Source organism: Indicator indicator, chromosome 28 (assembly GCF_027791375.1).
Source record: "Indicator indicator isolate 239-I01 chromosome 28, UM_Iind_1.1, whole genome shotgun sequence".
NCBI lineage: Eukaryota > Metazoa > Chordata > Aves > Piciformes > Indicatoridae > Indicator > Indicator indicator.
In genome coordinates this window covers 6,834,400-6,846,632 of record NC_072037.1, presented here as the reverse complement: position 1 = coordinate 6,846,632, position 12,233 = coordinate 6,834,400, and the positions used below count along the sequence as shown (strand labels likewise).

Here is a 12,233-nt window from a genome sequence, read left to right as displayed (position 1 = left end):
GGTCCCGGAGAAGAATCACTCTCGGTCGCTCTGCTGCCGCTGAGCGGCCCCGGAGGGAGGCGGAACCGCCCCCCATGACCCCCCCACCCACCCTCCCGCGCCACCTGGCGGGCAGGAAGCGGAAGGCTGACTTGGGTCGTCATGTGACCGGGATGTGGAAGCTCTGCAGGGGAAGGGGGGCAGCTTCCGGCGTCGGCCGGGCTGGAGCGCGGAGGTAGTGCCGGCCGCACCGAGCGCTGAGGCCGGGCTCGCATCCCGCTATGCGAGAGACTCTGAAGCCCGCAGGTGAGACGTTGCCCGCTCGTGATCTTCGGGAGGACGCGCAGCCGTCGGGTCTGGCTCCGCGGGCCCGCTATGAGGCGGGGCGGCGACTGAGGCCTTCCCTTTCCCTCCCGCGCCGCTTCTTGGCCGGTACGGCACTCCCCGGCGGGCCGAGGAGCCGCGAGAGGCTGGTGCTGGGCCCGGTCCGCTCCAGACAGGACCGATTGGTACTTCTGTCCGCCGCTCGGCTGCGGGGAGCGCCGGGGCCAGGCTGGGCCTGCAGCCGTGGTTTGTAACGCCCCAGCCAGGGCCTCACCGGTGAGCCCGCAGCAGCCTGTGCTGTAGCGTTCTGGGGCAGTGCCATGACAGATGTAAAATATTGATTTGTTCAGAAGCTCTATATACAAGGAACTGAAGTAACTGCCTACTAGCACTTATTTATTTTTAAGAAAGTGATACTTGCTTTGTATGCTTCACTTGATGTTGCTGCATGAAGACTAAAATTTTTTTATTCATTATACTAGGCAAACTTTGTTCTTAAGGGTAAGAAAAATGCAGAAACAGAACAGGTTGTAAGAGGAGGAAATGAAACTTCTGTGGGAAAACAAAGTTTTCTTGACTCGTACGGCTTTATTAACACAAACCTTCACTTATGTTTTGATGGCTTTGGTTTTTATGAGAATTTAAAATATGTAAAAGTGTCTTCCCATCTAGTACAGTTTCAGTGGTGGCATGCCTAGGCCTTGCTGGAAGATTGCACTTTAGATCAGCAGTAATTATATAAGGTTCATAGACACTTTTTAAAATTTCTGTTGAACATATCCTGAAGGCTTGCATCTTTTGTAGGCCAGTATTGAAAAATACCACCTTAAATCTGAGAATATATTCTGAAAGGTAGTAAAGAACTGTCTGGATAAGAAAAGCTGATTAAAAAAAAGGTAGAATATAGGCTAGGCATACGGTGACTATTTGAAACACTTAAATAATGTTCTCAATTTGTTTTAAGTGGTACAAAAATAAACAACTGAACTGGCAGGCTTAGTATTCTGTTGCCTTGTGGAAAAACATCAGCAGCTGAGTTGGTCTCCTGAAGTGGATTGGTTGTGTGGGTATCCAGCAGGACTGATATGCTGAGGAAAAAAAAAATGAGGAGTGCTGAAGACAGTGTAATTTAAAGCTGGTCTTCTGTTGTTGTGTGGATGACAACTTGAAGATCAGCTGAAGCACAAGCTTTTCAGAGGTTTCTTTTCCAAGGAAATAACTTAAAAATCTGCTGTTTCTAATACTCTGTCAGATTCATTAAATAAAGAACCATTCAGACCACTGAACAATTTGTATTGACAATCACACAGATTGACCTTGGACTGACTAAAAGTGATTATATGATAGCTGGGTTATAAATGTAGCAGTATTCAATCCAAGTTCCACATTTGCCCCTAAGGTGCGAGAGTTTGTGGTAATTCACTTCTGATGAGCTCATTACTGTCCTTAGACTTTTTACTTCACCTGGCAGAGTGGGAATTGGTGCTGTTTTCTGGTTTGTACCTTCATGTAAAATTTCCATACCCTTTTGTAAATACATCTCAAGAAGCTAGTTCAAGAATGTGCATTGTTGTATGTAGGTTATCAGAAGCTTAGTGTGTGATCCATGAGGGCTGAAGGTGAGGACTCTGATGAGTAATGTTTTGTGGTGTAAAGGGCTTTCCTCTTTTGTAACACTGAGTCAAAGGCCCTGAAGTAGTGGTGTGCTGGATTTAGGTTGCATCCTCAGTCGATGCATCTTGGTGAAGATCTCATCAGAATCTAACTGCTCACCCATGATGTATGTGAGGTGATATTTGTAGGAAAACTGCCCTGTGCCACCAAGTGTTTGAAAGAGAAATTACAGTTATGACTGATTCTTGTATCTGAGGATACCGAGGTAATTGGGGAATGCTTCTTAAGTTCAACAGTTCTTTCAACCAGTAAAACAGTCATGATTTTATGAAAATGCAAAAGCCAGTATGACTTTATACAGTAAGTTACGGTGCTCAGCTATAACATTTTTAGTCATTTGACTGTACCCCAGTGGGAGCTTTATTCAGTCCTTTCAGTCCTCCCTTCCACAGCATTGAAAGTCAGTGTAAAATTTGAAGAGAGACGGTAACTATGGTCATAAAAAGAATGTTTTGAGTTTTTGTTTTTACTATGTTGCAGTGATTATTTCTGGTTACAAATGGGTTTCATAAATAACAGGTTATTCTTCCCAATCTGTTTTCTTCAGAGACATTAGTAAAAGATTTGGTTTCATGCCATGCTTCTAGTGAAAAATTAAAAGGAAATTTAAAAGCATAATCTTTGTGGTTCCGCAGAAGGTGCCAGTTTCATTGTTTACAAGGAGCTTGGGACTGTATTTATTGAAGAATATTGATGGTTTGCTGAGTCCTCTGCTCTCTTTTTGATGGAAAACCTCATTTTTTTGTAGGATAACACTGAATAGCCAGTGTTTGCCTGTGCTCCTTATGCTTGTCATCCTTTTCTAGCTCTGAAACTTTGGGGATAGAACACTGATTTTTGGGGGGAGAATGGAGGATAGTTGTCAAGAATATGAGCTAGGAAACAGATCAGAATAGTAAGCAAGGGATTATGTAACCATGAGCTGTTGATTAAAAGGGGAATGATTTACATAATCACTCCTCTGTAGCCTGCATTTTGTGAGCTAACACTGCCGCTTTTCCTGCACTTAGCAGTCATATGGCTGTGCTGGTGTGCCAGCATTTTAACACAGTGCACCAAATGAGCAGCTTTCTATTGAGGGTGGCATAATTGTACAGAAAGTACTCTGGTTATTGAACAGGCTCTCCATAGCAGGGAATCATAATCATGTTTTCTCAATTCCGTATTTCTATAGGTGTACTTTTATTTCAGAGTCTTCCAACTGTTCGTTTGTAATGCAAATTCTACTTTTGTACCATATTAACAAGGTGCTTTAAATTACATATGCACTGCTTACTGATTTACCAGGTATTCTCTTGGGTGTGCAGTCCCATCTGTTAAAATTTTGATGCTTTCCCATTGAAGAGAAACAGAATTTGATACAGGAAAATTGCTCACTGTTTCTTCTGGAATTCTGTTGTACTGTATGCTGTTTGTAGCTCCTGCCATAGTTGATGAGTCCTCTTGGACAGAAGAAGCAAAATGTGCTGGCATAGCAGTTTGTGGCCTCAGTACAACTTCCAGAAAAGAGAGAAATGAGATGGGGTAGGAGAAATGAAAGTACAGAAAACAGGTTCCAGAAAATGCTGAGTTCCATGTGAGTCTGCTTAAGCATTAAAGAAATGGTGTAGAAGGAAATTGAAATATCAGTACTTTACTAAGCAGAATTTCTGATTTATTTTTTTCTTTTTCCTTGCAGGACAACACTAAATTTGTAATGAAATGGAGTCTGGGTCAAGCTCTTTTCGAGTGGAATTTCCAGATTTTTCTAGCACCATATTGCAGAAGTTAAACCAGCAACGCCAGCAAGGACAATTATGTGATGTATCCATTGTAGTTCAGGGCCATCTCTTCAGAGCCCACAAAGCTGTTCTTGCAGCTAGTTCACCTTACTTCTGTGATCAGGTTCTCCTAAAAAACAGCAGGCGAATAGTCCTGCCTGATGTGATGAATCCCAGAGTATTTGAAAACATTCTTCTGTCTACCTACACAGGCCGGCTGGTAATGCCTGCTCCAGAGATTGTTAGTTATTTGACAGCAGCAAGTTTCCTGCAGATGTGGCATGTGGTGGATAAATGCACTGAAGTGCTAGAGGGGAACCCAACAGTTCTTTGTCAGAAGATGAATCATGGCAGTGATCATCAGTCCCCAAGCAGTAGTAGTTACAATGGCCTTGTTGAAACCTTTGAACTTGGCTCTGGAGGACAGACGGAATTTCACAAAGTGCAGGAACTGAGAGATGGTGAAAATGAAGAAGAGAGCTCTAAAGATGAACTGTCATGTCAGCTGACAGAACATGAATACCTTCCTAGTAATTCTTCAACAGAACACGATAGACTTAGCACTGGAATGACAAGCCAGGATGGTGAAGAAGGAACTAGTGATAGTGCAGAGTATCAGTACACCAGACCTTTGTATAGCAAACCCAGCATCATGTCTCACAAGCGGTGGATCCATGTGAAGCCAGAAAGATTTGAACAAGACTGTGAAGGAGTTGATAATCCTTATGACGAGCACCAGGTTTCTGAATCCATGAATGCCATTCAGGCAGACCATTCAATCCAGTCTTCAGGTGTTGAAGACTTTCATATAGGTGACAAAAAGATGGAAGCAGAATTTGATGAACAGGCAGATGAAAGTAATTATGATGAACAAGTTGACTTCTATGGCTCGTCTATGGAAGAATTTTCTGGTGAAAGGGCAGATGGAAATATTAGTGCCCACAGGCAGGATCTAATGATAGCAGCAGGCTATGGTGAAGGCATTGAAATGGCTACAGGAATTAAAGAAGAAACATCTCTTACTGGATTCTCGCATGCTGATAAGCTGTACCCTTGTCAGTGTGGAAAAAGTTTTACACACAAAAGTCAGAGAGATCGGCATATGAGTATGCACCTTGGTCTTCGACCTTATGGCTGTGGTGTCTGTGGTAAGAAATTCAAAATGAAACACCATCTTGTAGGCCACATGAAAATCCATACAGGCATAAAACCCTATGAGTGTAACATCTGTGGGAAAAGATTCATGTGGCGGGACAGTTTTCATCGGCATGTGACCTCTTGTACCAAGTCATATCAAGCTTCTAAAGCTGAGCAGAGTACTACTGAGATGAACTAAGACATCCATGCTTAGTAGAGTAAGCAGAATAAATTAATTATGCAAATAAAGCTTGGTACTTGCTATTGTAAATTCTCCAAAAAAACAAGTTGTAATAATTATGCTGGTAGGAGCAGACCAAATTTTTCTATTATTTTTTCACAGTGTTACTCCAGGTGGTCAATGTGTGAAGTGCAAATGGTTAATCTGAAAGGTTCCTGCAGAATGAGGTCTGTATGATCTTAGTAACATCAATTGTAATCACAGCAGTATTTAGATACCCTCTTGTTTTTCTAAGTCTTACAAATTCACAGTAAAACCCCGATCTAATTTGACGTGAATCCTGCAAATCCTTACGTGAAGCAGGAATTCAAGAAACCCTTTTACAAAAAAGAGAACTAGAATGACCAAACCAGGTGATACCATTCACATTTTAATGAAAAAAAAAAAAAGAAAAATATTTGAATTCCACCTCAAACTGGAGACTGCCAACATACCTAACATGCATCATTAGATAGTCTGCATCATTACCTGCCTGGACACGTTCTTGTATAACCTGCTTTAGGTGAACCTGTGTTTAGCAGGAGGGTTAGATCTGCAGAGGTCCCTTCCAGCCCCTGCCACTCTCTGATTAAATAGCCTTTGTTGTATTTCTTAGTGAAAGGCTGTGTTAAAGATGATTTGGCTTTCTTTTATCTATCTTCCATTCTTTATCCATCATCAGTAAAACAAATGTCTAACTTGTGCTTAATATTATATAGAGTCTGTAAAGCACTTAACTAGAGTTGAGCACTATATAAACTTCAATTTGTGTTATGTATAATTTGTCTTTGCTCTAGGGTCTAATGCTGTATGACTCTTGGCTTGACTTGATTTTGACTGCTACATCATGAGAGCTTCTAGAAGTGTGTGTCATAAGTAAGACTTGTCCAAAACAAACAAAAAAAGTAAGATGTAAAATTTGGAACTTACCCAAAATATTCTAACATTTAAACTGTATGGTGGCTCTCTACAGTAGCAAGTACCAAACTTGGTGGAGTTATGAATTGACTTTTTATTGGTACAAATCTTCTATTTAGTTTTAGAAACCTCCTTTAAGAAAATTACTTAGTCATTGATAGGTATTTATATTTTCAATTCTTTACTGTTTGAATAGTAAGAACTATAATAGAGATGCTTGGTACTGAACTACTGTGACTGGTTACATGTGATCACAAGCAGCCAGAGTTGTTTACCTCTTCAAATGAAGTTGCTTGTGGAAAAAAAAAGAAAGCATGGTATTTGGATCTGTTAATGGTACTGCAGAACATGGTACCATGCTGATGTCCAAAGGCTGGATTTTTGCTGGGAAAGTGGCACTTCTGCTTTGCCAGGATGAGGATCTAAGTGCTAGGCTCTCACTCTTGGAGACAGATGGAGGAGTGTCTCAAGTTCTGAGAGATGCTGCCAGCTCTGCAGGTAGAATGAGTACATCAATTGTAAAGGTGGCAACAGGATTTGGGGGTTGAAATCTTAATACAGTCCCATGCAAAAACAATTGGCCCTTTTTTTGTAGTTTACTGAAACTTAATATAATAAGGAAAGAGCCTTTAGAATTTACACAGACTATACTAGAAAGGGGTGATGTCCAAGTACAATGCTGGTAACACAGTGGGAAAACGTTAACTGGCATCAAAGGCCTAAGCTTGTCTGGCCACAGTTTGTGTATTAGATGCTGCAATACACAGGATAATGTACTTGAACAGATGACCCTGTATGGTGAAGCAAAACCACAAGAAGGTAATTACTGTTTTGATGCTTTTTGAACACCAGTTACAAACTGTCTTAAAATGCAGCCAAACTGTATCTTGAACATGAATGTCTGGTATAAGCTGGGGGTTTACTACTCAGTGGGCTGTAATTACTGTAACTTTTTTTTCTGGCATTCTACTTACAAACTTTAATTTTTTAAAGAGGCTCTTAATCTTCTAATGCTTCAGATATTTTTCCTATGGAATTTTGTTAAAACAGATATTCCCAAATATGATGAACCCATTGCTGGCAATGGGCACAGATGGTCAGCGCCACAGAGTTCCTACTCTTAGCACTTAATTGAACTCTCCAATATGTCATGGTGGCCAAATATAACCCTTGTAATCAAGGAAACTAAACAGGGATTTCCTCACTAACACTGTAACCTGCTTAATATATAGAAGCACTTTGTATTTAAAAAAAAATGGCAAAAAAATCAAAAAAGCAAACCATAAAACTTTATAAGTATGTTTTCTAAACTTAGAAGTTATATTCCCTTTATGGTTTGTTTACACACTGCTAACGCTGTCTTTTTTAATATAAAAATAATAATTATTATTATTATAATGTTTGCCTGTTTACATGAGTGTAGAGAAAAGGGTTCTTGCACTCAGTGGCCCTATTTTTTCCATTCTGCAAGGCCTTACTACATACAGGGTGTCATTTCTCCAAGTACCATCATCACATCTGAGAGAAGGTATTCTCATACTCATTTCCAGAATGATCTGCATGTTACATTAGTTCTCAACCCCTTCCAAATTGTCACTTCAGTGTTGCATAAAAAGGTTAAGGGTGCCTCTTCCCATTTAACCATAAAAAAGGCTGGTCAGAAACACCAGACTGAGACCCATGGTTAAGCAAAAAAATAATTTCTGTTAAACCCAGACCATCCTACAGAGCTGCCAGCAAAACTGTTTCTTTTACCAGCTTGGAATGACTTTCATATAGGACATTTCAAAGTTAAACATTACTCCTATTTACAGTTAGATTACTTTGAAATAAAGCTTTAAAATAAAATGTACTGCGAGAGACACTTTAAAGGTTTTATAACAGGTCCAGTAGATCATATTATAGAACCATGTCCTTTTTTTTTTTTTAATGACTTAGCATGAATAGTAACTTCTTAATATTTGCCTGTTACTGTTTTACCCCATATTATGACATTGTCTTGAAAGTCCAACAAATGTTCCTCTGCTGATTTTGTGACACTCAAGTTTCTGATGTTAATTTACATTACACCAATTGGTTGCAGGAAAACACTGATCCTTGTCACAAGATCTAATTGAGAGGGTTGGTCATTTAAGAGAAGGTTGAGATACAGACAAAACAGTTCACTTGTGTTTTTCTCTGATTTTAATTTATTGCCCTTTGACAAGCTTCTCGTCACTGAATCAGGTATTGGGGGGGAAAAAAGGTAACAAAAAAATAACTTAAACACTTAACACATCTTTTCTCCCGTTTCTTGAGGCTCAACTTTAGCCTAACACCTCCCTGCCTTTGTAGTCTGCTTCACTTGTTATCCCTGAGAGTTGCTGTCAGCCCCTGCCAGTTTTTTTAGTGAGGTGAGAAATCACACAGGAGGTTTGGCTTATATTCATAGTGACTTGTCTGATGCTCTCCACGTCGTCGTGGGTGTCATGTGCTGCTCTGGGCTGGTCAGTGTTGCTGTTCGCAGTGGCACTATGTGATAGTCCCTTCTAAGATGTGCCTGTTCCAGCTTAGGTCTTCTATGGGCCTCTGTCATTTTAGAGGTGTCCTTGCTCTGGAATGGCTTAGCTCTAGCCCAGAGTCCCCTGAGAAGTGAATCTCCTCAGGCATGGAGTGTGTCCTTCTGTGAGTGTGTCTCTGTACATGTCCTTCGTGTCTTTGACATCTGTTTTCCCAAGAGCAGCTCTTCGGTTTCTCTGTAAGCGTTTCCCCAGGAGTATTTTCTCCTTATGTGTCTCCCTACACCTCTTGCTAACAACTGCCACTCTTTCTTAATTGTTTTTAAGCAGAGGTAGTGTGCATATGTCTGGTTGAAGTTTTGGTATGCAGTGGATCATTTGCATCCCTTTCAGTGCAGGCTAGAACCTGTTTTGAGTAGCGCTAGGCAGCTACAACTTCTTGCCCCATCTCACCCTTACAGCCCCCTGCTACTGAAACTGTACAATGTATATGGCTTGACACAGTAAACCAAGATATGCAGGTGCAGCTTTTGCCAAGCTTTAAATCGTTGCTGTTGGAGTGGTCTTGTTCAAGATACAAGGAATTGTTTCTTGTTTGTGGGCACGAGAGAAGCAATCCATATATATTATGAATGCATATGTATTTGATAAATTTCATTAATCTTCTCTTAAGCTTCATCACCTTTAGTGACAGAGCTTAGAAACATCTCTGCAGCTTTATATTCTTTGCTGTTTGCTGTAGTAAAGTGCATGTCTTCTGAAAAACTGAATCATTGTACACACAGGAGGCTTTCAAATTTCCTACTGCTGTGAACTCACCTATTGTCCTGTCAGTGGTAAGAACACTTAATGATACTACAGCTAATTTCCTTCTCATTCCATTTTGTAACTAAAACATAATTACCATGGAATTTGGAACTGCCGTTCTGATAAATCCAGCTCTTAGGAGGGTTAAGATCTCTGTTTAGCTCTGTGTCTGGCCCTTTTGAGGTTCCTATTTCACACACCACTGTTTGGGGGTTGTTACATTTTGGGGTATTTTAAAACATTACCTTGTTTGCCTTATGAGCAAGCAGGCAGACTGTAGGAGGCACTGTCAGTACAACTTCTGCTCTTAGTTTTTTTTCATCTGAGGTGTTTCTGGGGTTGCGAAACTGTTTCCTGTGTCAAAAGCAAGGCAGATGATCAAAGGCTGATGTATTTGGTTTCTCATTATAAGAAGAATACTTGATGTCCCTGTATCATTGAGCCTGAAAGAATGGAGGCACATCAGGTCTCGTAATTTCTGCACTTTTGTGTTGGTGCCAGAAAGGTGACCTGTCTCTGAATTATGAGAGCCTACAGCAGTATATTGAGTATTTTGCTTTAACAGAATTAGAACCTTTCTCAAAACAATGAAAAAAAGTTGGGGGGTTGTCCTTTAAATGCTTCATTGGATAGCTAGGCTTCTTCAGCTGTGAGGTGTAAACTGTCAGTGCCCATGGGGAAGATGCTGGAAAACAAAATGGTCAATTTTTAATGTGATTAAACCGTAAGTTCTGATTTTTGCTTGAAGTCTGTGTCTGTTAGTTGCTGCTCCTTTTTTATTATTCATGAGTTTCCATATTTCTTCCAGAAATGTAACTGTTTATGCAAGTCAAGTGAATCTTCCTTAATGAGGTATAAGATTTTATTCTAAACAAGTCATTTATAATAGTAAATTTGCATATCTTGATATTTTGTGAGATGTTATGCCTGTATTGCAGAGGTTGGATAGTTTTGTCTATAAATATTGCTGTCCTAATTGTACAGCATGGTTTTAATTTAATGTTACTGTTCAATATTTTCTTCTTATAGAAGAGTCCCATGCCCCCTTTTTTGTATAACATGTTTTAATAAATGTTATCTGTCAACTTTGTAAATGTTTTCTTAAGCTTGAATGAAAGGAATGCATGTCTAGTACTAGTATTTAATATTTCACTTTTGCCAAAACAATAAGTGCTCAAACAAAAGTACAAATCCAAAAGTTGTTGATATATAAGTTTATTAAATATATCAAGAAAAAGAGTATCTAGTAATGCGTCTTCTTGAAACACTGAGAACATGCCAGGCTAGCCTTAGAAAACACTAAACCAAGATCTGATGTTTGTAACACAGTAAGTGCATGAGTTTGTGGAACTGGGCCCATTTCTTTGCTGCTTAGGTCATTAGTTTCTACATTAGTGCAAATTTCTTCTAAGTGCTTGTTGCAGAATGGTGATCTCTAAGGTCACAGTGTACAGGCTGTTAGGAACATTCCACAACACTGACTTCATAGAAGGTGCATCTGCATATCCAAAAAGCCTGCAGGTAGGTTTGAAGTAAATGCAGATAATGTGGGGATTTTTTTTCTTCTCCAAGTATGAAAGAAATTTCATGCTGTGAAAAGTATTGAAAATTGTTTACATTATCTCCCTGCAAGGGCTCCTCTCCTTGAATAAATTTAGGTGCTCTTACTAAAGAACTTACTCTGTCCAGCCTCCACCTATTGAGTCCTCAAGGAACTTGCATAGCTGGTGCTTCTTACTCAGCACTTTAGTGCTTGCTATGTGGAGAGAAAATGAGCTCACTGTCATTTAAAGCATATTCAGCTAATTCCTGGAGAAATCAGTATTTGCGTATCACACTCCTCAGTCTTCAGCAACTGTAAATGGAATAAGATACAATCACGTTTCTTTCCTATTGCTGTTGGTTACACTTTGAATGCATGTAAGAACAAACCCAAAGTATTCTGTCAAAATACCATTTGTGTCTATTTAACCTTGTTACTGAAGCCCTGGTCTGGATGCTTCCCCCAAGCTGCTACTTTTATCTGATTACCCTGTAAAACCTCCATTCTGAAGACTGTCTTCTGTATGTTATACAGAAAAAGACACACCTCCAGAAAATAAAATGTGATGTCCAAAGACTGACCATTTGGATGACCCAGCAGTACCTCACACCGCTCAGTAAAGGTGGTAGCTCACACCGCAGAGAGTTGCCTCTCCCCAGCTTCCTGAGTGCGTTTCTGTGCACCTAGATGAGCGTGACACTGGGGCCAAAACAAATGGGTCTCTCCAAACGCAGATGGTGCTGCTCCTGAAGTGGCACTGATGATGTGTTGCTAATCTGTCCACTGCAGCGTAAGCCTCAGCGAACGGGCAGGCGGGGCGAGCGGCTGGCCGCTCCCGCCGCTGCCGGTACGCGGGGTCCCCTTCTCGCCCCTCGTCCGGGGCGGGGCGGTGGCTCCGCCCGCTGCCGAGGCGCTTCGCCAGGAAACGGAAGCGCTGCTGGCGGAATCAGTTCCGGGAGCGAGTAGCTGTGGGAGCGGGCGGGAAGCGGCGGTGGGAGCGGGCAGGAGACGGGCCGAGCCGGGCCGGTGACCCGCCATGTGAGAGACCCTGACAGCTCCAGGTGAGCAGCAGGCGGGCCGTGGCACCGCAACGGGCGCCTGTCCGAGGCCCGGCGCGGCGCTCCCGTGCGGGACGGAGGCCGTTCTGGGAAAAGGGGGTCCCAGCGCTCTGACAGGCCCCGCAGGGGCGGCGGCTGCTGGCCCCCAGCTGAACAGGCAGCCCGGTCGCCACGCAGGGCTCATCAGCGGTGCTGTGCCAGCGGGCTCGGGCTCGGTTCTGCCACCGGCCGGCTGTCGCGGGGGCGAGCCGCGACACGGGCCTCCTGGAAGTGGCGACAGCGGCTCTACTGCCGCCACCGGTGCCGGCTCCGGCG

General features: G+C 41.9%; 1 protein-coding gene across 1 annotated transcript; it reads left to right on the top strand.

The window, feature by feature from the left end:
- The first annotated feature begins 247 nt into the window (after window positions 1–247).
- ZBTB43 (zinc finger and BTB domain containing 43) lies at window positions 248–5,188 on the top strand. The gene is made up of 2 exons (XM_054393321.1): window positions 248–285; window positions 3,656–5,188. Exon 2 carries the CDS (start codon window positions 3,679–3,681, stop codon window positions 5,071–5,073), a length of 1,395 nt encoding a protein of 464 aa, XP_054249296.1. The 5' UTR covers window positions 248–285; window positions 3,656–3,678; the 3' UTR covers window positions 5,074–5,188.
- The last annotated feature ends 7,045 nt before the right edge of the window (window positions 5,189–12,233 follow it).

Excerpts from the sequence above, each read along its gene's own strand:
- ZBTB43 (XM_054393321.1), top strand. The coding sequence starts at position 3,679 with ATGGAGTCTGGGTCAAGCTCTTTTCGAGTGGAATTTCCAGATTTTTCT.